Below are 24,796 nucleotides of genomic sequence, written 5' to 3'. Positions count from 1 at the left end.
GGATATCCACAGACTTGCAGGGCTCTAGGGGAGGTACTTCTACAGTAAGGAAAAGGCACCAGAACTTGCCTGTATTCACATCTCTTCTCCACCCCCACAGCAATCCCTGCAGCTGTGGAAGTGAGCATTTCTGAATTGCAGAAAGTGTTTCCTTAAGAACAGGGTAGTTTATAGTAGGGCTTGAACATGACAATAGCTCCTCACATACAGATAGACAGTATATCACTAGCCTTAATGGAGAGAAAGTGGTTTGAGTAGTGCAGCTGTTCGTGTGTTGGACTGTGAAAAGCGAGTACTGAGGTCCCTGAACTACATGTTCAAGAAGTAGTAATGGAGAAAACTCTACTGAGAATAAGCAGAGTTTTGTAAAGTACCGCCCTAGTCTAGGAAGTATTTAATAGTACAATGTAAGAGTTCCTTCATTCTCTAGCAGGAACACTCGAAGCTATTTCAGATGACGTAGACCAATTCTTTGCAAAGCCTCTATTGTATTTTCATGGGGCGTATACATGTAAAGAAAAAACTAAGTAAACTGAAGGCAAGTTCAAACTGCTCTAAAAAACGCAAAGAAACCCTTATTTAACTAGAGGCTGGCTTACTGGAAGCATCTCCTCCACACAGCTGTTTACTACACAGCTGTACCTCGGGCAGGTTACATGACTTGAACACAACAATGCTAAAGACAACACTGACATTTGATTACAGGCTTTAGTTCCCTACTTTAGTTTTTCCATCTATTATGAAGATCTCAGCAAAATTCAATGTGTTTTATACAACAGTGAGCGGTTCAACGACGTAGACACAGCCTGTCTCCATGAGAAAAACAGTTAACATGTCACCCAACAGCCTGGAACCATTAGCATGTAGGCAGTTACTGAGTTAGTAGCTGGAATTAAGACCATCCCACACACAGACTGCAAGGAATTTGTTAGTTTCTCCATTAACGTTACCTGCCTGTTCCAAAAAGCTTTTCGTTATTTCACCCAGTGCATTCCATCGATACCGAGTGTGCTAATGAGACATTCCAGCTGGTGAGTCACCCTTCAGGAGCAGCTCTCTCTGTGCTGCCGGGTTAAGGGAGAGTTTGAGTGGTGCACAGCACAAGGGGGGAACATCAATGCTTTTGCAAACAATAGACCTCAAACACAGGAGTGTAGGATAAATTCTGAGCAAACTCAACAGGCAGCTAATGTAATGGTTATGGGAAGGTTCGACAGTGGCTGATATTTCAATGTGAATGGAGTATAGCTTCAAAATGCAGCATGATAAACACCTCCTGATGTGGCTTGCTAGTGCTTTGGTGAGCAAGAGAAGCAGCATCATATCTATAGCAATATACTGGAGTAACTATCACATGAAAGTTTTATTGCTGAAATTAAAAAAAAAAAAGATTTGGCTGCAGTTAGACTGAAGAGTTTAAAAAAACCACAAGAGCTTACAGGGTTTGCAGTGATTCAGGTTTAGTCCCATATAAACAGATTACAAAGTAAAGTTGCATCAAGAAAAAAGACTCAAATGATGATAATCAGCATTAGCTTTAACTCTTCTCATCTTTTTATGGTATATTAGACAGCTGATGCAGTTTTTGCATAATGTCTTTAGTACCAGTAGATGGGATATATCCTTGTTGGTCAGTTTTTATGTTATTTATTAATTTACTCATTAAGTCACAAATAGGTTTCCACATTAATTCACACAAACAAACCAAAAAACAGGCTTATAAAAAGACTGAAGTCTGGGGAGTGGGCAATTTCATAAACTGGTATTTTGCTTCAAAGCTTCTTAGAACAGGTCAAGATTATTTCAACTTCCAAGGTCACCATATCTATATATTACAACTAGATGGGATAAGAATGATCCTGAGCACAAAATATGTGAAATACTTAGATCCCAAGTTTAGCATTTAAAACTGATTCACATCTCTAACCAGTTATAACATTGGGACTTTATTACTGAGACAGGAAAGAATGTAGTGCTCCTTGCCATAGTAGGATCAAATCATCTGAGTTATGCATCCAAAAGGAGGTCACTTTACATGTTTTCGTAAAGACAGAGGGGTCTAAATAATTTAATTTTACCATATACAAACTCTGTATTTGTAAAATACGCAAAAAAATTTGAAATCAAAATCAAAGCATTTTACAAGAACCTTGATGGCTGTTAACGAATTATGGTTAAAAGAGACGAGACCAGAGTTAGGTCAGTTTTAGATGGATACAGTACTTTTAAGTTCCCATCCATGTCCACAACGCGAACCTGCTCCACTGTTAATGGAGAATTCTCTTGCTCTGCATTTTGGCTGGGATTTGAATTCACTGGTTCAGAAGTCATGTCCGATTCACCATCAGACACGGATTCTTCCTCCGCATTCTCTAAAGTGAATTTGTTGAGTTCTGCCATTTTCTGATTAGGAAACAAAAAGGAATCAAAGATTTCAATGTACAGGGTGAACGCAGTGGATGGGCTGTGAATTGCTTAAAGAGTTTCCAATAAGCAGGCCTGAGCTTTACATACTCCTGAGGGACTGATACCATAAATGGAAACCTTCAGTAATCATTTAAGCATTTTTTTAAAAAAGAAAAATACAGCTCTCCATATAGGTTAGTGAATTCTATGGGAAATCCTCCTTCTAGCCTTGTCCCCACATTCCACACAAGCAGGTTTACAAATCAGGCGTTGCATCCCAGCCCTTTGATTCTAAATGAAAAGGGCCTGCTCCAGTGTCATTATTAAGGACTCTGCTTTCAACATATTTTAAGTTGTCCTCATTCCTGCCCTATATCAACTACACATGTGTCGTTGAGCTTGGACCTCAGAACATGGTAATGATAGTTAATTAATGAAGTGTAGGAGGAGTGGAACCAGGAGGGTAAAGCATACATGAGTTTGTCTTTCCAGTGCAGGAGGAAAGCATCCATCAGACACCCTGGACTGCGGGACCTTCACATGAACAAAACTGATGATACTTTGTTGTGACGAGTTGCAAAGAAGTTTAAGTGTGGAATCCCCCAGTCTTGAAAAATGAGGCAGACTATATCTGGCCCGAGAGACCATTTGTGATGACTGGTGAAAGATCTGCTCAATCTGCCAGACTATTCTGGAGACCTGGATGGTGGGAGGCTTTGAAGTGAATTGGAAGATAGATCTTGTCAGCCTAACTTCACATTTTTTTGGATGAGTTTACAAGTTTGGCTGCTAAAGGTAATGTGTTGATGTAATATAATTAGACTTCTGTAAGGCGTCTGACTTGGTACTGCATGACATTTTAATTAAAAAATTAGAATGATATAAAATTACCATGGCACACATTAAATGGATTAAAAACAAGTCTCAAAATGTAACTGTAAACGGGGAATAGTCATCGAGCAGGTCTGTTTCCAGGAGGGTATCGCAGCGTTCAGTTCTTGGCCTTAAGCTATTTAACATTTTTATCAATGACCTGGAAGAAACTGTAAAATCATCACTGATAACATTCGCAGAGGACACAAAATTTGGGGGAGTGGTAAACAATGAAGAGGACACGTCACTGAGTCAAAGTGATCTGGATTGCTTGGTAAATGGGGCACAAGAAAGCATGATGCATTTTGACAGAGCTAACTGTAAATGTATTCATCTAGAAAATCAATGTAGGCCAAACTTGTAGAATGCAAAACTGTATTCTGGAAAGCAGTGACTCTGAAAAAGATTTGGGGATCACTGTGGATAATCAACTGAACATGAGCTCCCAGTCTAACTCTGTGGCCAAAGAGAATCTTGAGTAGGAGTAAAGAGATGATTTTACCTCTCTACCTGGCAGTGGTGCGACCACTGCAGGAATACTGTGTCCAGCTCTCGTGAGGGTTCAAAGAAGGGACACAAGAATGATTAAAGGATCAGAAAACATGCCTTCTAGTGACAGACTCACAGAGCTCAATCTATTTAGCTTAACAAAGAGATAGTTAAGGGGTGAGCTAATTACAGTCTAAGTACCTAAATGGGAACAAATATTTAATAATGGGCTCTTCAACCCAGCAGAAAAAGATGTAATATGATCCAATGGTGGGAAATTGAAGCTAGACACATTCAGACTGGAAATAAGGTGTACATTTTTTACAGTGAGTAATTAACCACTGGAACAGCTTGCCAAGGGTTGTGGTAGATTCTCCATCACTGACAATTTAAAAATCAAGATTGGATATTTTTCTAAAAAGCCCTGCTGTATGGATTATTTTGGAGGAGGTTCTCTGGCCCGTGGAGGAGGTCAGACTAGATGATCACAATGGCTCCTTCTAGCCTTGGAGCCTATGAATCTAGATAGAGGTGTGCATGTCCAATAGGCAGTAATGCATCTGAAGTCCATTGACACTTCCTGATTAAGAAGTGGCATAGTCACATGCAATAAAGTTACCAATAGTAAATGTTCATAGTAACATGCAATAAAGACAAAATTATAAACAATAAAGGGAGAAATTAAGGTCCATGTACCTCCCTAATCCAACTTGGTTCTCTTATTCAGGGGCACACACAAAGAACAAGCTAGAGAGTCAGCTTACTGGAATACTTACTAGAATAAGGGTGTCCATGACATCTTTGCATATCTGAAGGCTGGTGCCGCTCGTCACTTCCAGAAATAGCTCACAAGTGGTTTTTCTAATCTGAAAAGTATTCCAGATGGACTCAGAAAAGAGAAGGCTGAATTGTAATACAATGAAATAGAAACTAATGCACACAGCTCCATAATCACATTGGTGCATTGGTGGGAGATTTCCATTACTTGCATCTGAAGAAGTGAGGTTCTTACCCACGAAAGCTTATGCTCCCAGTACTTCTGTTAGTCTTAAAGGTGCCACAGGACCCTCTGTTGCTTTTTATTGGTGCATTTGTTTTTCAAAGAATATTTCAGCTTTATTTGAAAAACATCCAAGTGCACAAGTAGCTACACGTGAATCTTGCTAACTTCATGAAGGAAGAACTGTATGTTTGCACCTATCTGGGCAGCTCAATAACCAGCTGTCTCAGGCCAAAACATCGTACCTTTGGAACGGCTTACTACAGAGCATGGTTTCTCAGCCTGTGGGTTGCCATCCAAAGATCGGGTGACCAGGATTCGTCAAAGGCTGTGCCTGCACTATGAGCTTAGGGCATGATGCCCTTGTTTGCGAACACATACTCATGCTAGCTGTATCAACAGCAGTCCACCCACTACAGCCATGCTGAGTACAGACCTACTGGTTTCAGGGGAGTACATACTCAGCATGGCTTAGTTGTGTCTCTGCTGCCATTACCTGTACTATGATGGCTACACGGTTATTTATACTCCCGCTAGTTCGATGACAGGTAGTACAAGTATCTGTACACGATCAAGGGAAATCACATCCCTAGCTCATGGTGTAGATGTAGCCAAACAGTTGAGTGGGAGGCCTGGTCAGGTCCTGCCCTTGGGGAGATGGGAGGCCCTGGGATGGGGCAGGCTCCCACACTCATCCCACAGCAGTGACTCCTACAGGGCTGGCTGGGCTCGTATGTACTGCCTACTGCGTGAGGTCACAGCACCACTCCTCCATCATGACGACAGGCTGCCGGCCGGGCCAAATGTGAGTGGGTAACCCTACGACCCCAGAGGTTATAACACCCAGAGTGGGGAGCCAAGCCCAGCCAGCCCCACCGGACAGGAGCCACTGCTATGATATGCACAGTGTTCTTTTTTAGTAATTATTACAGCAGCATGCATTATGTAATCTAGATAAAAAATACTTAGTAAGACAGATTTTTTTCTCGCTCCAGTAAAGCTATTCACTGGGTTGCTACAGGCCATCAAGGTTAAGCAGCACTGCTAAATAGCTTAACATAATTTTGACATTCAGCATTAAAAATGCATAGTTTGACTTTAAATTCATTTTTTAAAATCTAGTGCTTTTAGTATATAAACTTTAGACCTTAAAGTTCTTCTAAACTCGGTCATGAATTTCAATGGAGACTTGAACATATGGTAATATCAGGAGTATTTATTCCACAACACCTCTGAGTATCTCCTGACAAGGAGAGGATTGGAGTGATTTAGTTTTGAAGCCTGGCCCATTTCCACTATCATTGAGACTCAGATATAAGTGGATTGAAACTTTTGTACCTTTGTTCTCTCACTGTTAGTGATTGGTGGGAAAGAAATCACAACGCCCTCAGCATCTACTAGACAAGGATAGTTCTCTTTCCCATCCAGTAATTGAAGGTACCTGTCAAGGAAAAAAGCTGAAGATAATGGAAAAAGAACAATCAGGCAACAATAAATAAGACAGTTGGAAGAGTGGGAAAATGGAGGTTGTGTGTTTCTGATCCAACACACAGAAAAACATAACTGCATGGCCTGCACTGAAGGTGAGTAATGCAGTAATATCATGAAGCACTTTAAAGTAATATTCCGATTGCCAAAGTGAGCAAACATGTTCTTACTGCTTTTATTGTGCCCAGTGCTCAAAATATAGCAACATTTTAGAGCTTGTTTTACTGACGCTATGAGTTCATATGCTTAAATTTAAGTCTCATTACCTTTCTCCACCACTTACAGAAATATGCAATCCCCACTTTGTTTACCTGGTCAGTTTCCCCCAAACATGCATGATGATGGACATGTGAGATGATCCCAATAGGAATGGGATGGGAAGGGTGATGTGTCGCTTTCCTTCAAATTAGATGTATAGTCACTTAAAGCAACAGAGGGTCCTGTGGCACCTTTGAGACTAACAGAAGTATTGGGAGCATAAGCTTTCGTGGGTAAGAACCTCACTTCTTCAGATGCAAGTGAAGGCTTGCATCTGAAGAAGTGAGGTTCTTACCCACGAAAGCTTATGCTCCCAATACTTCTGTTAGTCTTAAAGGTGCCACAGGACCCTCTGTTGCTTTTTACAGATTCAGACTAACACGGCTACCCCTCTGATACTAGTCACTTCAAGGTTTCAGCTCCTTACAAGCTGTTCCATTGACAGAATTTTGGACATTTAAGCACAATAAGTTTACTTATGTGACATTTATATGTAGCTCCCCTCCACTTTCCCGCCTCTCAAACATCCACCGTCTTTAAGCACAGTTTATATTGTAGTAATGGTGACAACTTCCAAATTAACTCTTGGTATAATAGGAGGCACAACAACATGTCACAACAACCACATTTTACTCAGTATTGTTATTTGTAAATCCCCCACCCCCCCAACTCTTTTTTCCTCTCTAGATTTTCAGGAGCTCATGTTGAGTGCATCTGCACCATTACATGTTGCCTTTCATAACTAAGCACAGAGGGCAAATCTGATGTTCTTTGCAGTTACAATATTGCTGCTTTTCACGTGATCTTAAATTGGCCAAAATGTGTCTGATCCATTTGAAAGCAGATGTGCATTAATACACTGACTTGTGCAGTCCAGAAACATTCTGACGCTTCTTCTGTTTCCTTTGTTCCTCAGCCTCTAACTGCAACTGACGGACAAGATCCTTTGCCTTGATCTCCTTCCGACCCAGTGGCATTACCTGTATCAGAGAAAAAGCAAATACTTAAAAGTTAAGAGCCATTCATTGATGTCAGGACTATCTGAGCTAGTTCATAAGAGCTAAAGGGATAAAAAAATGGGGAGATTATAATATTTAACTGAAAGTTCCCATAACTAATTCTTCTATTTCAATATACTGCTTGGAACATAGACAAGGGGGGATTTTATGAAACACGTGTGACATTTCATTCTTTAAAAACATCCTAGATACTCAGGCATGTTTAAACTCCCTGCCAGGACTCTTGTTTGTGTTACCACACCAAAGGGACATTCCTATTAATTATGGTATGTTCTTGAGTTTTGAACATCATGTTTATTTTTGAGTTGAGTGAATAGGAGACATCCAAGAATAAAGAGCTTGACTTGAGATACATATCTTAGAACCATGGTTTGCCCAAGGACTTTCCAGTGCTTTGGACTATTTTAGAAGAAAAAACTGAATAGTTTTAGTATTAACTCTTATGCCCTACAGGCCTAATTTGTGATGTGTATATCTCAGATTTTACTTTACTATAAAGCTCTGTAGAGTTTAATCGAGTCTGCAGAGTTTAGAAAACTCCCCCACACCGATTAGTGCTGCTGAAGTCTCTTCTAGTTGTCCTAGGTTTTATCAAGGGTGGCTGCTGTTACATGCTCAAGCAGTGATTATGGTCCCTCACTATTTGATCCGCTCTGCAATCCGCCTTCTCATTGGTGCTGCAAACAGACTGGAGCAAAGCAAGACTCAGAGGGAGCAGCAGGATGGAAAACGGGTAGAAAAATAATTTAAAAAAGCAAACTTTTTATTTAACTTTACATGTTGCTAGTTCTTTGCCTTCTTTAGACTTTGTTTTGTACTTCTCTTTAGTTTATTAATTACTTGTAGAACTTCAGATTCTACATAGAGATTTCTTTCCAAGAACCATCACACTTCAAATGTTCATCTGTGTGGAAAAACGAGTCCAGAGCCTCCTATCATCCTTACTACGAGAACACCCACAAACTCAAACACAAAATGGCTACGCAAATAGCCCATGCTATATTTACAACCAACACCTTCTGATAGATTGTACTTTCACAAGTCAAGAAAGCTGAAATGCTTCAAACAGGCTATACTCCTAAATCACGGTTCAGTTTGAAGTCAATGGGACTTGCATTCCCACGTCACTCTGCTGATTTTGAAAACTCCACCCAGAGGTACTTACACAGGGGCTTTGGAGCCTAACTTTAGGCTCCTATATTTTAGTCTGTACATATAAAGGCCACAATCATTTTGTTATCATATTGAAAATCTAAACTTCTTGTGGTTAACACCGAAGCAAGCCATTTAAAATGACAAAGATGATTATTCTACTCAGAGAAAAATATTTAACAATACAATTTTAGCCCCAGATGCTGCAAACACTTGATTTTAAGCACATTGAAATCAATGGGACTATTAGTGAGTGAAGTTATGTACCCACTTAAGTGTTTGCAGGATCTAGACCTTAGTTCTCAATGTTTTATTTTGCCTATAGCAGTTACATAAAACTGAAATAAAATACCCCAACAATAGTGCAATTAAAACAGAACCATCCTCATTTATAATCCAGCACAGATTTTCTTCATCTAAAGTTGCAATGGACAAAATCTAAAATTCATTTTACAAAGCCTCAATGTGATTTAAAACAGCTATTTGTTTTAGATCAAGTAATTTAAATTATGACAATGATTTAGATGCCTTTATTTTAATCACTCCATGCTGGAAATACTCCTGCACAGCTGAGAGGAGATGGTACGGGGGGGAGCTGTGTCCAACTGGGGAAAACACACTATGGTTTATTTCTAATAAGCAAATAACCCCTGCTTCACCACTTTGCCTCCTCCCACCACCTTAAAAAAAAAAGGTTAGTCAATTGCTCTCCTGTTGTATTAATGGAATGAGAAAAACACTTTTTTAGGTGCATCTCAGAGGCTATTCCCACGGTTTGGTCAGCAATTAATGATAACGGGCAGAAAAAAATATCGCACTGGCTCATACTATGAAGAACCATCCCACAATTTGGATTCTGGTCCCTTTAGAATCATGATGTTGTGGACAATTGAATTTGAAGATCCAACAAAATCTTTCACTTGTGACCCAAGGAAATAATTGGACCAAAGTCTCCAGAAGTGGAAGAAGTGTTCATTAGCCTGCTGTATTCTGTGACTATTCACACAAAATAACTTGTATTAAACAGGTTTGCCCAATTGGCAAGCAGAGTCAGGCAGTTAGATGTCCACATTCTAGTATTTGCACCTGCAATTAAGGCCATAAGAGAGGCAATGAAGTTCAGGATTTATTTGTGATCTCTTGGACAAAGTCCACACTTGAAACATTTTTTTCTAATTTCAATTATATATGAGAGACTGGTTCCTGGATTCTACTGCTGGCTGGTATTGTTTGCTATGAGTTAAATATATTCTGTGGCGTGAGCTCTCAGAAAGCCTTGTTTGATCAGGGATTACTTTGTGGTCTGCATGGTTTAAATCAGAGATGCTTTGCCATCTTGACTATTAAAAGTAAACAAAGAACCAAAGATTAGCAACATTTCATCAGGAAGTACAGTTAAAAGTGTTTTTGCCTTGGGCAACAGGTAGGTAAGTTTACTAGAGCCTGTCAGTTCCTTTGTAGCAAGAGACAAGTACTGGACTTGTTCCAAATAATTTCTAGCTTCAAATGGCCTCAGTCCATAAGAGGGCAACTGTTGGAGGCCTGAACCTCATCTGTATATGATTAAACACTTTAGACAAAATGCATTAACTACTAACATTTGCCTGCACTCCTATGGAAATGAACAGAAATGCCTTGATGATTGCATTATTAGCGATGGAAACAAGGCAGTCTGCATCTAAGAGTTCTAGCCAGCCAAAGTGAGGTCATGGACCATATTTCAGGACTCTATAGCTCCCGAACCTTAACTAACACACACACACACACCCCCGACCTGGTTTGCAATCACAGCTTCTAGAATTAAACGAGCTTTACTGCCATTGAAAATTTCTTCTGGCTCCCCCTGTGCAGATGTGATGATTGAAGAGAAGAGCAGGTCTCTTCATGACAACACATTACCTTCTAGCAATAAGAAGAGATGCACAAACACTGACAGAATTGTGTGTGTTCAGAGTGCAGCTATTTCTGATAGAATATCCAAGTGTAATACTGAGTTATATTTTACATTTTATCCGAGTTTCCTGTCAGGAGGCTAGCTTACCCATGATTAGTAAGAAGGAACCAAGACCTGGAGAGAGAGAATCTAGTTTTTAGTACTGCAAATGAACCTGACCACTAGAGTGCGCATCTCTGTTGGAACACAAATGGATGTGGAGCAGATTGACTTCTACTCTAAGCAGGCAGTGTTCCTGTTTGAAATGGCTCATTACAGAGGAGTTACTGCAGGAGCACCCAGAGCTTAGTTTTACATCCAAACCCTGGTGAGACCCTGCAGATTCACTAACTGGACACTAGAGCACCTTGGAGAAGAAACATTACTTTTAGCCCATGTAAATTCTGAGACAGCTTTTCAAGTGTAGGACCTCGAACGTAGAAGGGTTTTCTGCTACTTGTTATTGTAGAAAAATCAATTTTGCCAGACATATTCAGTCCTGAAACTCAATTTCTTTCTAACATGAAGTACTACCCTCTGTGGTAAAAGCTGCCTTTGAAATGACTGGCACAACCATCTTGCTATCATCACACACTGAATGAGGATAACTACGGTATCCCAGCAGAAGCCATACTTGGGCAATCCCTGGAAATGAAGTACATGGTCCCGCTGATTAGACTGTGCAGAGAGAAGAAATGAACAATGCTGAGCTGCTCTCAAAATCCACACTATTCAGACTTCCCTGTTTAATTAGATCAACAATGAAGTTAATGAGTTCACTGACTTCCTCTTACAGTGGCAATTCACAAAGGGGTTTCCTGAGCAGCATGTTAAAGTAACATTTTGTAGCATAGGTTTAAGTCTTGTATCGAGTTTAGTTTAAGAGCGCGGTATACTAATGAGTTGTAAATGATTACATTATCTGGGGGTGTGGCAATAGAAACTGCCAGAGAGAAAGAATTGGTGAACAGAGCCTGAATTTGATTCAGCTGATTACCTTATAGACTGCTGCCGATCACTCCTGGTACATTCATGTGAATGAACACCTGCTATGCTGCACAACACTCCAGGTATATCCTAACATTTTATGGACTTCCACTGAACATTAACTTGGCAACAGCTCAACACAGATGAGAGGACCAGCAGTGAAACTGTTAACAGGGAAACACCAAGACCTCTGTCACCCTAAGCAAAGGTGCATAAAATGCAAGATCAAAATGCTCTTTATGGAGAAACACGTTGGACTGCTTTACCTGTTTGAATGTTTAAGGTATTCAGCTAGTGCTAGGGGTTCTGTGACTACTAGTAAATCAGATAATTTGATAAACGTGCACATTCTGAAGGATATTTGAACAGTGAGGAGTTTTCTGAGTCTGATTTAGATAGGGATTGGTACAATGTTGGCACACTTTCTGAATTTTACCTCCTGGTTCCAGTTAAATTTTCTCATTTCTTTAGCGTGCAAAATTACATCTTCCCATTTCTGTATCACTCCAAAGTTTGATAAAGCAACAGGAAAAAGGTTATTTATCCTACCTTTAATTCGTTAGGCGGCTGCGCATCATACAGCAGGGGCGCTTTGATCTGCTGCAAGTCATGTGTGGCAATGGTTGCTGCTGTTCGTTTCTCACAGATGTCATCATGAAGTTTGATCTAACAAAATGTGCAGGACACAGAAATATGAAGTTACCAGCCAATGTCCTTCAGCATTCCTGTACCATTACCAGCTTCAACCTTACTCTAAGTTGTCTTATTAAACTAGCCCCGTAGTAGCCAAACATTTTCACCCCCTCCATCAACTTAGTCTTTTTCCATTTGACAAGCCTTTGCTTCCCCCTCTGTTGGATGGGGCTGAAAGCAATAGTTCTCTTTACTTGTTTACAAAACAGAGTAATTCACCATTGTCCACATGGCACTGGAAAGAATGCTTGTTAATTTCCTGATAATTACGCTCTGTAGCCTTCCATTTAAATGGATAGATGTTGGTAAACTATTTCAACTGACAAACTGAAATCGACAGGGAAAAAAAAACTGATTAGTAAAAAGTCAGCGGGAGCGCAGCCTCCCTGCCTTGCACCTGTAGCAGTGCAGGGAGCCCTCTGCAGCCCCTGCTCTCACTAACTGGGAGTGCTGGGGGGTCCCTGCTCTGCAATACCAGGACAACAGCATTCCTCACCCCCCTTTGGCCTGCAGGGATCCAATGTCACCAGCCCAGAGAGCCCTCTGCAGCTCTGCTGTCACAGCCCCACCCACTCACCAGCCAGGAATGTGGAAGCCATCCCTGTGCAGGAACTGTTCAGCAGCAACCTGGGGCCAGGGGCTCTGCCAGAACCACAGTCTTCCCTGCACCCCGGGTCCCATCAGCCATGCAGGGAGTCCCCTGTATTCTCCTAGTGTCAGTGCTGCCGTAACCCCAAACCTAACCCCTGCTTAATTTCCAGTAACTGTAAAAATTAAGGATATATCTATACAGCAAAAAAGCCTGACAGCAGCAAGTCTGAAAGCCCATGTCAATGACTTGGGCTCATGCAATAGGACTATAAATAGCAGAGCAGACATTCCCGTTTGGCTGGAGCCTGGGCTTTGAAACCTGGCGAGGGGGGTATATCTAAGAGACAGGGCTCCAGCCCGAGGAAGAACATTTACACTAATATTTTTATCCCCATATGCGAGCCTGGGTGAACTCAGACATGCTGTCATGGGTGGGGTTTTTTCCATTTTTTTTTAACCCTAAAGCTGTTGAAATTAGAGAAAAAAAATCAATTTCTGACAAGCCTAATTATAATGCAGAGACAGAAGAGAGGAGTTCAGATTGTTTTGCTGGTTCCATAAAAATGGAGACAAAAGATAATAATTAGGGAGCAGATAAAATGCTTCTATTTAGACATTTAATATATCAATAACAAGAGGAAACTTCCCTCCAGCTTACAACTCTATGATAGGTCAAATTTTGCCCGGCTCTACTTGTTTTTCTTTCAAAATAATCTTCCCCATCCTCCACTCTCTCCTCCCCAGCCCTAAATCCCATACTTATTAACTATACAAATAAGGAAACTGAGTATCTGAAGATGCTTATTACCACATATGGCAAAGCTAGCAAACCCATGAAAAGAAACTGATCCAATCTCAACAAGGTGTTTGGGGAAAACACTCCATTGCAGCCTGCAACTTTAAATGCAATTGTTATGCATAATATTTTGAAAGATTGTGCATTTGTAAGCATCAATTACTGTATGGGACCAAAGTTGGGCACTTACTTGAATGAACAAAAAACACTTTGGGTGATCTATCCCTCTAATTCATCATTTTCCATTAGGAAATGTGTAGCAGAGCACAAGTCGACCAAGGTAGAAAAACTATAGATGCACAAGGACCTGTACATTTGAGAAAAACTAGCATCTGCCATCTAGTGGACAAGTATCAGAGGGGTAGCCATGTTAGTCTGGATCTGTAAAAAGCAACAGAGAAGTCCTGTGGCACCTTTAAGACTAACAGATGTATTGGAACATAAGCTTTCGTGGGTGAATGCCCACTTTGTCGGATGCATCCAATCCAAAAGCTTATGCTCCAATGCATCTGTTAGTCTTGGATGCATCCGACAAAGTGGGCATTCACCCACGAAAGCTTATGCTCCAATACATCTGTTAGTCTTAAAGGTGCCACAGGACCCTCTGTTGCTAGTGGACAAGGTGACTAATGTACTAGGTAGGAAATTTTTTCAAACATACCTCCTTCAAGTCTGAAAACTAGAGTACAAACATGTGCTATTAGATGGCTTAATATAGTTTTAAAGCCACATATGGTGTTTAAAACTAGACTGGACAAAGCATTGAAGAACAGATGTAGGGCACTACCAGTCCAGCACCAGAGAAAAAACACACTGTGATCGAAATCAGTGATACTCAGACCGAGCCTCGTAAGCTGTAAGTGGCTCTTTAGTGTGTGTCCCGCGGTTATTTGCAGAACATATTAAAACACTGTGAGATTTAATTATTAACCAGTCTAAGTTCTTAACCAATCAAGATGCTTATATTATGTTATTAACCAACTGTAGTTGATAAAATAATAATATAATCTATATATTATATAGATATTCTCACAGCAATAGATAAACTAAATATTTCCTGCCATACTGTTGAAATATGGCTATATAGTACTATTGTGAATGAAACAATGAATTCACACTACTGTGGCTCTTTTGGGTAACGTTGATCCCTAATTTGGCTCCTGAACCACTGAGGTCTGAGTATCACTGATTGAAACAGTCTTTGCGGTCTCTGATTTTAACATGGATTCACATTTATCCTTCGTACCCAGTACATAATGTATATGGCAAAGCTACAAGGAGCTTTTAAACTGGTAGCAGAAATCGGTGTGCTTATGTGGCATCCTCCACAATAGTATCTTGAGCTCCTAACACCTTTTTCATAAAGAAAGCTTTGAGTGATCTACTGCAAATTTCAGTTTATTACAAATTGGGGCAGAAATCTGAAACTAAAGCAAATTGCACATAAAGGAATAGATGCAAATTGTTTTGTACTGTTATACTGCAGTCAATTTAAGAGTCCCCAGAATTTAAAAACATTAATGTTCATCATAACAACTGATCAGTTACTTCCTTGGTTGGGAAAAGCTCCCTCTCTAAAAAACTAAACCCATGTACTTACAGAGAAGCAGTCCTCGAGGTTTATGCTTGTGTGCAATAGCTTCTTTAGTCACTATTTTCTCTTTAATGGAGTCTATACCAAGGAATAGACTGTTCGCAATTCTGTTCATTTGGAATGGGAGTAAAATGATCACATTGAAAACGGATTCACAAAAGTTCTAACCTAATCCTTCCATAATTACCTGTGCAGAAAGAAATCTCTTCAAGGCATTTCCTTGCTTCAAATTCATTCCCTTCACCACACAGCAAACAATGTATGGCCGAACTTCTTTGATATTTGGACTAACTTTAACTACCATTGGAGCTGGATTTTCTGCAATGTGCAGAATCTTGATCATCAGTTTATTCACCTCTTCCAGCTTGTCCTGTTCCCCATCTCCGCTATCCTTTTTCTGGCGTTTATCCCTCTTTTTTCTCTTACTCTCTTCTTTATCAAAGTTGTCTGGTTTCCCTTTTCCTTTGCCACCTCCTCGGCCTCCAACCCGCAAGTACTCCAGAATGGATTTTGTCTGGCAGCTATTGACCATTTTCTCCAGCCGCTTGTCTTTCAGTTTGTTCCCTCTGAAGTTGACCTCCTTTAATTTAGGGCAGTCAGCAAGCTCAACGGGGATTTCTGATAACTCGTTATTGGAAACATCCAGGATCTGAGAGAGGAAAAGCATTTACAAAGTTAGACTGGCTGCTTCTAAAAGACTTGGGCCTAGCTCTGCCTTGGCACGCTGTTTGCTCAGAAGGCAGCTAGATGCCACATGGTAAGCCATGGCATAAAATGTCTACATTTTATGTAGACATCTCCCCCCCAACCACACACACACACAAAAAAAGATCATTTGTTATACCTAACCCTAGAGCCAAGATATGTCATTCTGTCAATGCACCATTACATAGTTCATGAATTCTGCCAGTTCCTCTATAGAACATCCACCACTTCTAGAACTTGTAATTTAGCAGACTCCAATGCATCAGTCTTTTCTCATAAAGGTCTAATTGTCACCCACGCTGACAACTCTCACAAGTCATGCAACATTTGTGACTTTCTTAAAGCCCCAGTATCCAGGATCAATGAAGCGAGAAGCTCATCTTCCATTAAAAAAAGTGTTTAGCCCTCTTGGTTGCGGAGAAAAGCTTGATAACTTGAACCAAGTGCAATCTAAAGGCTCAGAAACTAGAAAGCAAATAAAATGAAGCCCATATGTGGTGTTAAAAAAAAAACTGATTTTAACTAAGTGCCTAACTTGTGCTATTTGTACACGGGGGTTGGCAAAACGGTCTCTCTCCCTTCCCACTGGGCTCCAGCATCACCCCATTCCAACCTACAGGAAACCATCTGCAATCTCCTGTGGGGTCTCAGCCCCTCAACCCCTTCTCCACCCACCATATGAGGGGTACAACCTCACCTCCCCCAGGGGTAGCCAGTCTCTTTGCCCAGCCCCTTCTCCTCACCCTCTCCCCCTGACCTTGAGGGCCGGCAGGTTGGCGATGGCAGAGTCCAGCTCCTGCAGCCCGTTGTCGGCTGCCTCCAGTTGGCTGAGCAGTGGGAGGAGGCCGGAGGCGCCCGGGGGCAGGAGGCCGCCGGGCAGGGCACTCAGGCAGTTCCCGGAGAGCAGCAGGGTCTGCAGCTGGGGGGCGGCCCGGGCCAAGCCTGGCCCTAGCTCCCGGAGCCGGTTCCCGGTGAGGTTCAAGCTCCGCAGCTGGGGGAAGGCGGGGGCCCCCCCAGGAGCGCAGGGCCCGGCCGGGTCCCGGGCTCCCCCCAGCGCCGCGGGCAGCGTCTCCAGCCCGTTCCCGGACAGGTCCAGCACCCGCAGGGCCGGCAAGGGGCCTCCGAGCCCCGGGCCCTCCGGAGCGCCCAGCCCCGCCGGGCCCAGCCCGTTCCCGCGCAGCACCAGCGTGTGCAGAGCCGGCAGCGCCGCCGCCAGCCCCGGGCCCAGCTCCCGCAGCGCCCCGCAGCCGCTCAGCTCCAGCGCCTGCAGCAGCGGCAAGGCCAGGAGCCGCGGGGGCAGGCGGCCGCCCCCCGCCCGGATACGGGCCTCCACCGCCGCGCCGGGGAGAACCAGCTCCCGGCGCCGCTCCCGCTCCGCCGCCTCCAGCTCCGGCCAAGAGGCCGGGTCCGCCATGCTGCCTGCCGACCCCGCACTTCCGGGTCACGGCACTGCTTCCGGGGGCGGTGCTGGCCTGGGGTTGGTCGCCTGACCATAGAGAGCGGCGCGGAAGGCGGGCTAGAGTGTCCCATCATCGCTTGTACAGCGCCACGCCCGACACTGCCATAGAGTGAGGGGCCGCCAGGGAGGCCAGAGGGCCGCGTTCCATTTCCGAGGGAGGAGAGTGGGTGTGGCTGCCATGGAGAGCAGCACAAAGGGAGGCTAGAGTGTCCCACTAGCCTCCCACTAGCCTCCCCCTTATGGCCAACCTGCCTGGAGTCACCCTGTAGGGTGGGGGGGTCTCCGCCCAGCTCTGGGACAGCTGGTGCCTGTGCCTGTAACTGAGGGTGTGTCTACACTACAGCCACAGCAGCTGTGCCCTTGTAGCCCTGGGGTCGCCAAGTCTGATGGGACGAATTCCTGGACGTTTCATCACATTTAATTAAAGATTAATCTTTAATTCCTGGAGACTCCAGGACAATCCTGGCAGGTTGGCAACCCTATGTAGTAGCACCGTAGCACAGACCCTACATCCACGGTGTTCCATTGATGTAGGTAACTCACAGTCGCTAACCCACCTCTCCCAGAGGCAATACAGGCGGCAGCTAGGTCAACTGAGGGTTAGGTTGATCTACCTACGTCATGCAGGGCATGGAATTGTTCACAGTGTAGCTAGGTCAATCTAATTTTTAAGTGTAGACCTGGCCTAAATGTGTGTGCAAAGCTGAGGGCAGATTTTAGCCTGTGGCTGATGCCTGGCTGCACCATTTTGTCACAAGGTGGCAGTGCCTATAAGGGCCCATTTTTTCACCTCAAAGGATGGGAAGTACTTTCTTTCACTGACATAAATGGGACTAACTGTACATGAAATGAGTGTGGTTAAAGGACATTGAAAGGAGAGGGGAGGGCTCACTATCTCAGCCTAGGCAGGGGGATTTAGGGGGGAATCATTCTCCTTTTCCCCACCTCTATTCTCCCAAAACTATAGCCAAAAAAAAAAAAAGTTATGGTAAAAGACCATTAAGGTGCAAAGTCAATCACTCAAATGTTAGGAAATGACAGAAATGCCTAGGCAGCCTTAATTCATCTCCCTTCTGCATATGGATTATGATACAGTCTTCACATAAGCACATACAATTTTTGTTTACAAAGGAATTTGTCCCTTTAATACCACACACATTTGACCTTAATTATACAACATGTAACCTTTAAATGTGAAATAAAATGTGTTAAAAATAAAATAGGAACTGTTTAATATCCCAAATAATTTAGAAAATGTTTTTTGGACTTGTGGACTTCCTAAAAATATGTGTATTTGGAGGCCTGATGATATATTTAAAATATGACCATTTAATTCCTTTATTATTATTAAGAAGAGACAATCATTAATCAACCTCATTTACAAGAATCCCCTATGAAGGGACATTTTCAAACAGTGAAAATGTAATAATTATAACCTAGAGCTATGCAAACTTCTTAAGAGACACAATATAAAAGCCAAACACTTCAAAAAGCCAAACCAAGTAGGATAATTAAATATACTCTATTCTGGTATCCTAAAGAATCAGTTCACATTCTCCTGTCATTCTGAAAGAAACTTCAAAAAATATACACTATGGTACAGAAACACAGATACCAGCAAAATCAGATGCTACGTGTGTCTTCAGAGTATGTCTCTAACTTCTAGCTAAAACACTAGGAGTGAATCTATTGCTCTGCCAACAGAGGGGGTATCTTGTCCACGTATGTATATTACCAGAAAGCAAGATGACTAGTGCCATGTGTTGCTCAATTAGAGCAAGAAAATATTATAAAGGGGTGTTATAGCGAGGAATATTAATACTCTCGGCTTGCCAATAGTTTTGCACTTGCTTAAATTTAAGTTAGTGATCTGATTGCTGGTCATTTACTGACAGCCAACTAGCTTTTCGGTTTTCCTGTTCTACTTCCCTGAGAGTTGAGCAATAATGTGTGTGTTGTGATTATAGTAGATGTAAAATAATCTGTTTATTTGAAAAAATATATTCCCAATTTTCACACTTCTGATTTTCTAACAGTCAGGGCTAACTCTCAGTGCTCATTGTCTCTCTTAAAAGACTCACACAGCAACTTCTTTGTCAAGGTGAGTGAGGTACTGTCTGTCATTGGACCAGCTCCTGTTGGTGAGAGAGACAAGCTTGGAGCTTACACCGAGCTCTTCTTCAAGGGTATGTGTGTGTGTGGGCAGGGGGTCATTTTGGACAAGCTGCACTGACTATGCCTGCACAGCAAGAAATGGAGTCACTGGGGTCATATTAACATCCCAGCCATCTGAGTTACTTGGCAAGTTTGTAGTGCTTTAAAACCCTGGCACTATCTCCAAAAGCCTGCTTTGATCTGTGCTCATTCTGCACTCTTATTCCAACACCCAGCCAGATCTCACAGCCCCAGACTCGCCAGCAAAGTTCTGCTAAGGCTGCTCCCCCTGCCTCTCCCTGTTATTGTTGGATATGATCGACATGAGAAAGGCTGAACAATGCATTAAGTCAGGGAGGCCAAGAACTGCACTCCCTTCCCCCCAGCTTCTCCACACAGAGGGCCATGCTGGTACCTGCAACTCAGGCATCAAGCCAAGCAGTTCTGGGCTCAAGTGGTGGCCAAGGGAGCCTGTCCTATCCTGGCAGGCTCGCCCTGGGGAGTGACCCTGCAGTCAGCCCATGGCCAGGACACCAGAAGCACTCTGCACATCTCTTGGGGTGGGCTAGCTCCAGGCTGGAGAAGTGGTAACCTGGAGCCAGACCTGCTGACGGTGCCCCCGACAGGCAGCGAGTGCAGGGGCCCAGGCAGGGCGCATGGATGCCTAACTGCTGGCAAGGGTCCGCTGCCCAGCATGGAAGGCAGCTGCAGGCTGCACATGGTGCTGAGGACTGGCCTGAGCCTCTCCTGTCTCCTGGCCATGCTGCTCACCCTGCACCAGCTGCATCAACTGGAGCCAGGGTCCAGGGGGCACTGGCCCCCCCCCCAGGGCTGGCTCCAGCTGGTCCATAGTACCCTGAGCCAGGGCTCCTCTTGGGGCAAGGCGCTAAGCTGTATGGTGCCGGGTGCCCCGGGCTGGCTTGGGCAGGTGGATGGGCGATTCCACCCCTTCCTACTGTACCGCCACTGCCATGACTCAGCCACCCGAGAAATGCCAGGGCGACCGCACGGCCCTGCTCTTCGCTGTCAAGTCAGGGCTGGAGCACTTCGAGTGGCAGGTGGCCGTGCAGGGCATGCAGGGCCGCAAGCTGGAGGTGGCCGGGGCCGGACCCTCTTCCTTGTGCGCACCCTGCAGGAGGTCAACTTCCTGCGCTGGTTCCACCGGCACTGCCCACAGGTCGAGTTCCTCTTCCAAGGCAGCGACGTCTTCGTGCACACAGGTAACATGCTGGATTTCCTGGATCCCGGTGCGGAGACCCCAACCTGCCCTGGCCCTTTGTTGGGGACATCAGCCGTGGGGCTTTCCCCAGGCGGAACAGGCATACTAGGTACTATATCCCCAAGGGGCTCTATGACGAGCCCTACCTTCTGTGCCAGTGGGGGAGGCTTCCTCATAGCCACCGCCTTGGCCAGAAGATTGTTCTTGGCTTCCGAGACGATCCAGCTCTTCCCCATTGACCATGTGTTCCTGGGCATATGCCTGAGACCCACCCAGGCTTCAGGACTTTTGGGACTGTCAGGTGCAGAAGCAGTGTTATGAACAGGGTCTCTTGCTTCTACAAGGGCTTGCTGTTGGTGCACAAGATGATGCCAGAGGCATTACTAAGGATGGGGGAGCTTGTACATGACAAGAGAGTCAGCTGTGCTAGGACAGTTCATTTCACTTCACTCAAAAAGCTCTGGCCAGAATGGCCCAGGAGCATTAATGCTCCGGGGCCTTGCGATGAGCTGCTCTGCACTGTGAAATCCTTTGCTTTGCAGTGTGACTGGGCATTGCCTCACCAGATTTACATTTCCTGCCCACTTCTACATTTATGCTGCTGCAGCTTTCCCAAAGAACAAAACCAAAGGCTAGATGGCAAATTTGTGACCTAACACCACAGCCCCCTCTTGCCTCAGACAACAGTGATCAGTTTAAACTAGGTGCTGAGAGAGGCTTGTTTTTATGAATGAATGAGACTTGAGTCACCAATTAACTAGTTTTTTTTTAACCTGGTGACAAGCTACAAGGACAAATTCAGAGATCATGCAAGTTACATGGACATCAGTGTACCCTAAGGCAGGGAGAGAGAGAGAGAGAGAGAAGGAGAAACAACCAACAGAGAATACGTTTACTATGATGCAAGATAAAGCATGGTTCTCTCCTTGGAGAGTACATAACATATTTTTATTCAGGTTTACACATGTTGATTAACCTCTAACTTCTTGTTCCAGATTTTCTCAGGGCATATTTTCAGGGGGGGAAATCAGTGATTTGGGTGCCTTGTTTGAGAAGAGCAGCTAAAAATCTGCCTTTCCTGGGTTCCCTTTTAATGTTCCTGAAAGGTGAGGTGCAGTGAGCTGTGCCTGCGAAGGTTTCATGTGGGAATTGAGTAAATCAGAAATCAAACCACTGGAAGGTTAGTGAGCTCAGCAGACAATAGCACACACAGGACCGAGCATGTTTGTCAAAAGCAGAGACACCATCAGTACTTGCTAAAATAGATGGAATTTTATTAAAACATAGCAATAAAATTTAATTTATATATTTCATCCAGGTGTTAGCCCACTGCACCTGATAGCTGAAGACCTCTAGGGTCAGGCCTGCTCTCCAGAGAGAGATTATTCTGATCAACCAAGGAAAATCATCACAACTGCCAAGTACTGAACAATCAAATCATTTGTTGTAGTGGAATTCCAAGCAGAGGCCGGGGAGACTCTCCTGGAGAGAGTGCATGCTCTATGCTCTTGAATAGTCTCTGCCATTTAGATCGATGAAAAAATTGGCAGATACTCACAGAGCCCAGTACTTTGAAATGGAAAAGCCACAGCATAGGAGCCAAAGTCTGTTCTGTCTTTAGAAGTGATGCTGCAATATTGCTGAGCTAGGCGTGCACATGATAATCAGGTTGTTTTTTGGGGGGAGGGAATTCCTTTACCCTGCAAGATAAGACCTTGCAAAATAGTTTTAGCTCCAGAATATTTCACTCCAGAACCCACCAAAGCCACTGGAAACATGTTTCTTCTTTCATAGCATGGGAATGTCTCATTGTGTTTTTCATTCAAGAGTTTATTTTACCAAAGGATGGAAAACAGACTGCTTATTAAAAAGGAAGCAGCCCTGTTAAATCATACATTTTTTAAAATTATCTATAATGGTGTTATTGTGATTATTAATAAATTTGTTCTGAGGTCTCTGAAAATTTCCACTTATCCACCTCTAAATTGTTTCTAATTCTAGATAATTGAATAAGATCAAACCTCTATTTTGGGATTGCAATTTTGACTTCGTAGTACATGCTCAGATTATATATAGACTATCACACTCTAAAATCCTTATTAAAATGTGCACTTCCTAAAAGATGTTGCAAAAAACGTAAGCTACCCTGGACTTAACTGAAGGCATTAAGGACTTAAAAGATGACTTCAGAGGAGTTGCCCTGGGGTACATATTTTTATTGTTATTTTAAATGCCGTGAGACAACAGGCTGCATCCTCATTTCCTCCTGTGAATACATGCTTTCCAATCCATAGTATGGTTTTGTAAAATAGTTGAGACAATGTGGAAAAAAGGCCATCAGCAAAACTCTGTTCCTATGTTACTAAAAGCCTTAGGTGTTACCCTACTATATTTACTTCGACAAACAGAATTTTAAACCTACATTTCCTTTTCACCATTTACATTGTGTTTACTTTTTGCACGTCAGTCACTGGGGACAATGAAAACAGAACTGGTCTGTCTTGTCACTTTCACAAAGTTGTGTTTGGATCACAACCCTGAAGGGGAAAGTTTACATTTAAACAAAGTTTCCACTGAAAATTAAAACACACACAAATACTTTTTAAAGCTTTTAAATGTTTTTTGTGTAACAGCATTCCTTTGGGGACGATCTATACTAGCAAATCTTATAGCCATAACTCAACCGCAGTGGAACTGCTGAAGGCAGCAGATGTTGAAGCTGTAGTGTAGGGCTCAGCTATTTTTGCTACTGTCTCATCTAACTTTGCTCAATAGCTGAATGACATCAGCGAGGTGCAGCTCCTCTAGTGCTAGCAATGGTGTGCGTGGAACAGTGATAACCTGCCAGTGCTTTAAGCCCTGAGGTGCATAGATCTGCAGAGAACAGAACTAGTGCTGCACCAGGAGTGAGTTACAGAGATGATGCAGACAACAGAAATTTGGAACCATTTTGCTCATCCCAGAAGCCTGGAATGTTAGAAGAGAAATAAAGTTATTTACAATATGTAATCCTGAGTTTATTCATGGAGAGAGGAGCTGCTTGCATTTTAGAATTTCATAGCGCTAGCCTGGAGAAAAAGGAGTACTGTTCTCCTTTACACAACGTGAAACATATGTGCAACATTCAAAAAAAAAAAAAAAAAAAAGCTATCAAAATAATGTGAGAACGGCCTTACTAGGTCAGACTAATGGTCCATCTAGCCCAGAATCCTGTCTCTGAGAGTGGCCAGTACCAGAGCTTCAGGGGGTTATCCACTGGTCTTCCCCTCCTGGCTTCTGGCAGTCAGAGATTTAGGATTGCCCAAGCATGTGGTTGCATTCCTGACTATCTTGGCTAATAGCCATTGGTCGATCTATTCTCCATGAACTTATCTAGTCCTTTTTTTTTTTAACAGAGTTTAGTTTTGGCCATCACAATATTCCATGGCAATGAGCGTCACAGGCTAGTTGTGCGTTGTGTGAAGAAGTACTTCCTTTTATTTGTATTAAACCTGCTGCCTGTTCATTTCACCAGGTGACCCCTGATTTTTGTATTGTGTGAAAGTGTAAATAACACTTCTCTATTCACTTTTCCCACACCACTCATGATTTTGTAGACCTCTATCATATCCCGCCCCCCCTTAGTCACCTCTTTTCTAAGCTGAACAGCACTAAAGTCCCTGTGTGGGAAAGCCGTTTCATACCCTGGATCATCTTTGTTGCCTTTCTCTGAACCTTTTTGTATTTTATTTATGGAATCAAAATCCAGTAAGCAATGGCCCCAGTCCTGATAATGTTCAAAAGTGCTGAAGTTTGCCTTGGGTCTTTGTATTAGCAAGTATAAACACAAAAGGATTTAGCACTGACTAGTAGAATGTAAGGAAGCTGTGCAGTTATTGCAGACAAGGAGCCTAGTTAAACTCTAGAAGGTTGCCCAAGATGGTAGGAAAGCAGTTCACACACCTGCTGTGAAGCGCTGACACATGAAATAGGGAGATGCA

At 43.1% G+C, this 24,796-nt stretch overlaps 1 protein-coding gene across 1 annotated transcript; it reads right to left on the bottom strand.

Moving 5' to 3' along the window:
* Positions 1-1,339: 1,339 nt before the first annotated feature.
* LRRC47 (leucine rich repeat containing 47) lies at positions 1,340-17,456 on the bottom strand. The gene is made up of 7 exons (XM_024104268.3): positions 16,742-17,456; positions 15,467-15,928; positions 12,155-12,271; positions 7,379-7,494; positions 6,107-6,209; positions 4,545-4,634; positions 1,340-2,403 (listed from the first exon to the last, which is right to left on the bottom strand). Exons 1-7 carry the CDS (start codon positions 17,396-17,398, stop codon positions 2,161-2,163), a joined length of 1,788 nt encoding a protein of 595 aa, XP_023960036.2. The 5' UTR covers positions 17,399-17,456; the 3' UTR covers positions 1,340-2,160.
* Between the last annotated feature and the right edge of the window lie 7,340 nt (positions 17,457-24,796).

The sequence above is a fragment of the Chrysemys picta genome, chromosome 21 (genome assembly GCF_011386835.1).
Source record: "Chrysemys picta bellii isolate R12L10 chromosome 21, ASM1138683v2, whole genome shotgun sequence".
In the NCBI taxonomy this organism is placed as follows: Eukaryota; Metazoa; Chordata; order Testudines; family Emydidae; genus Chrysemys; species Chrysemys picta.
This window is presented reverse-complemented; position numbering and strand designations above follow the sequence as displayed.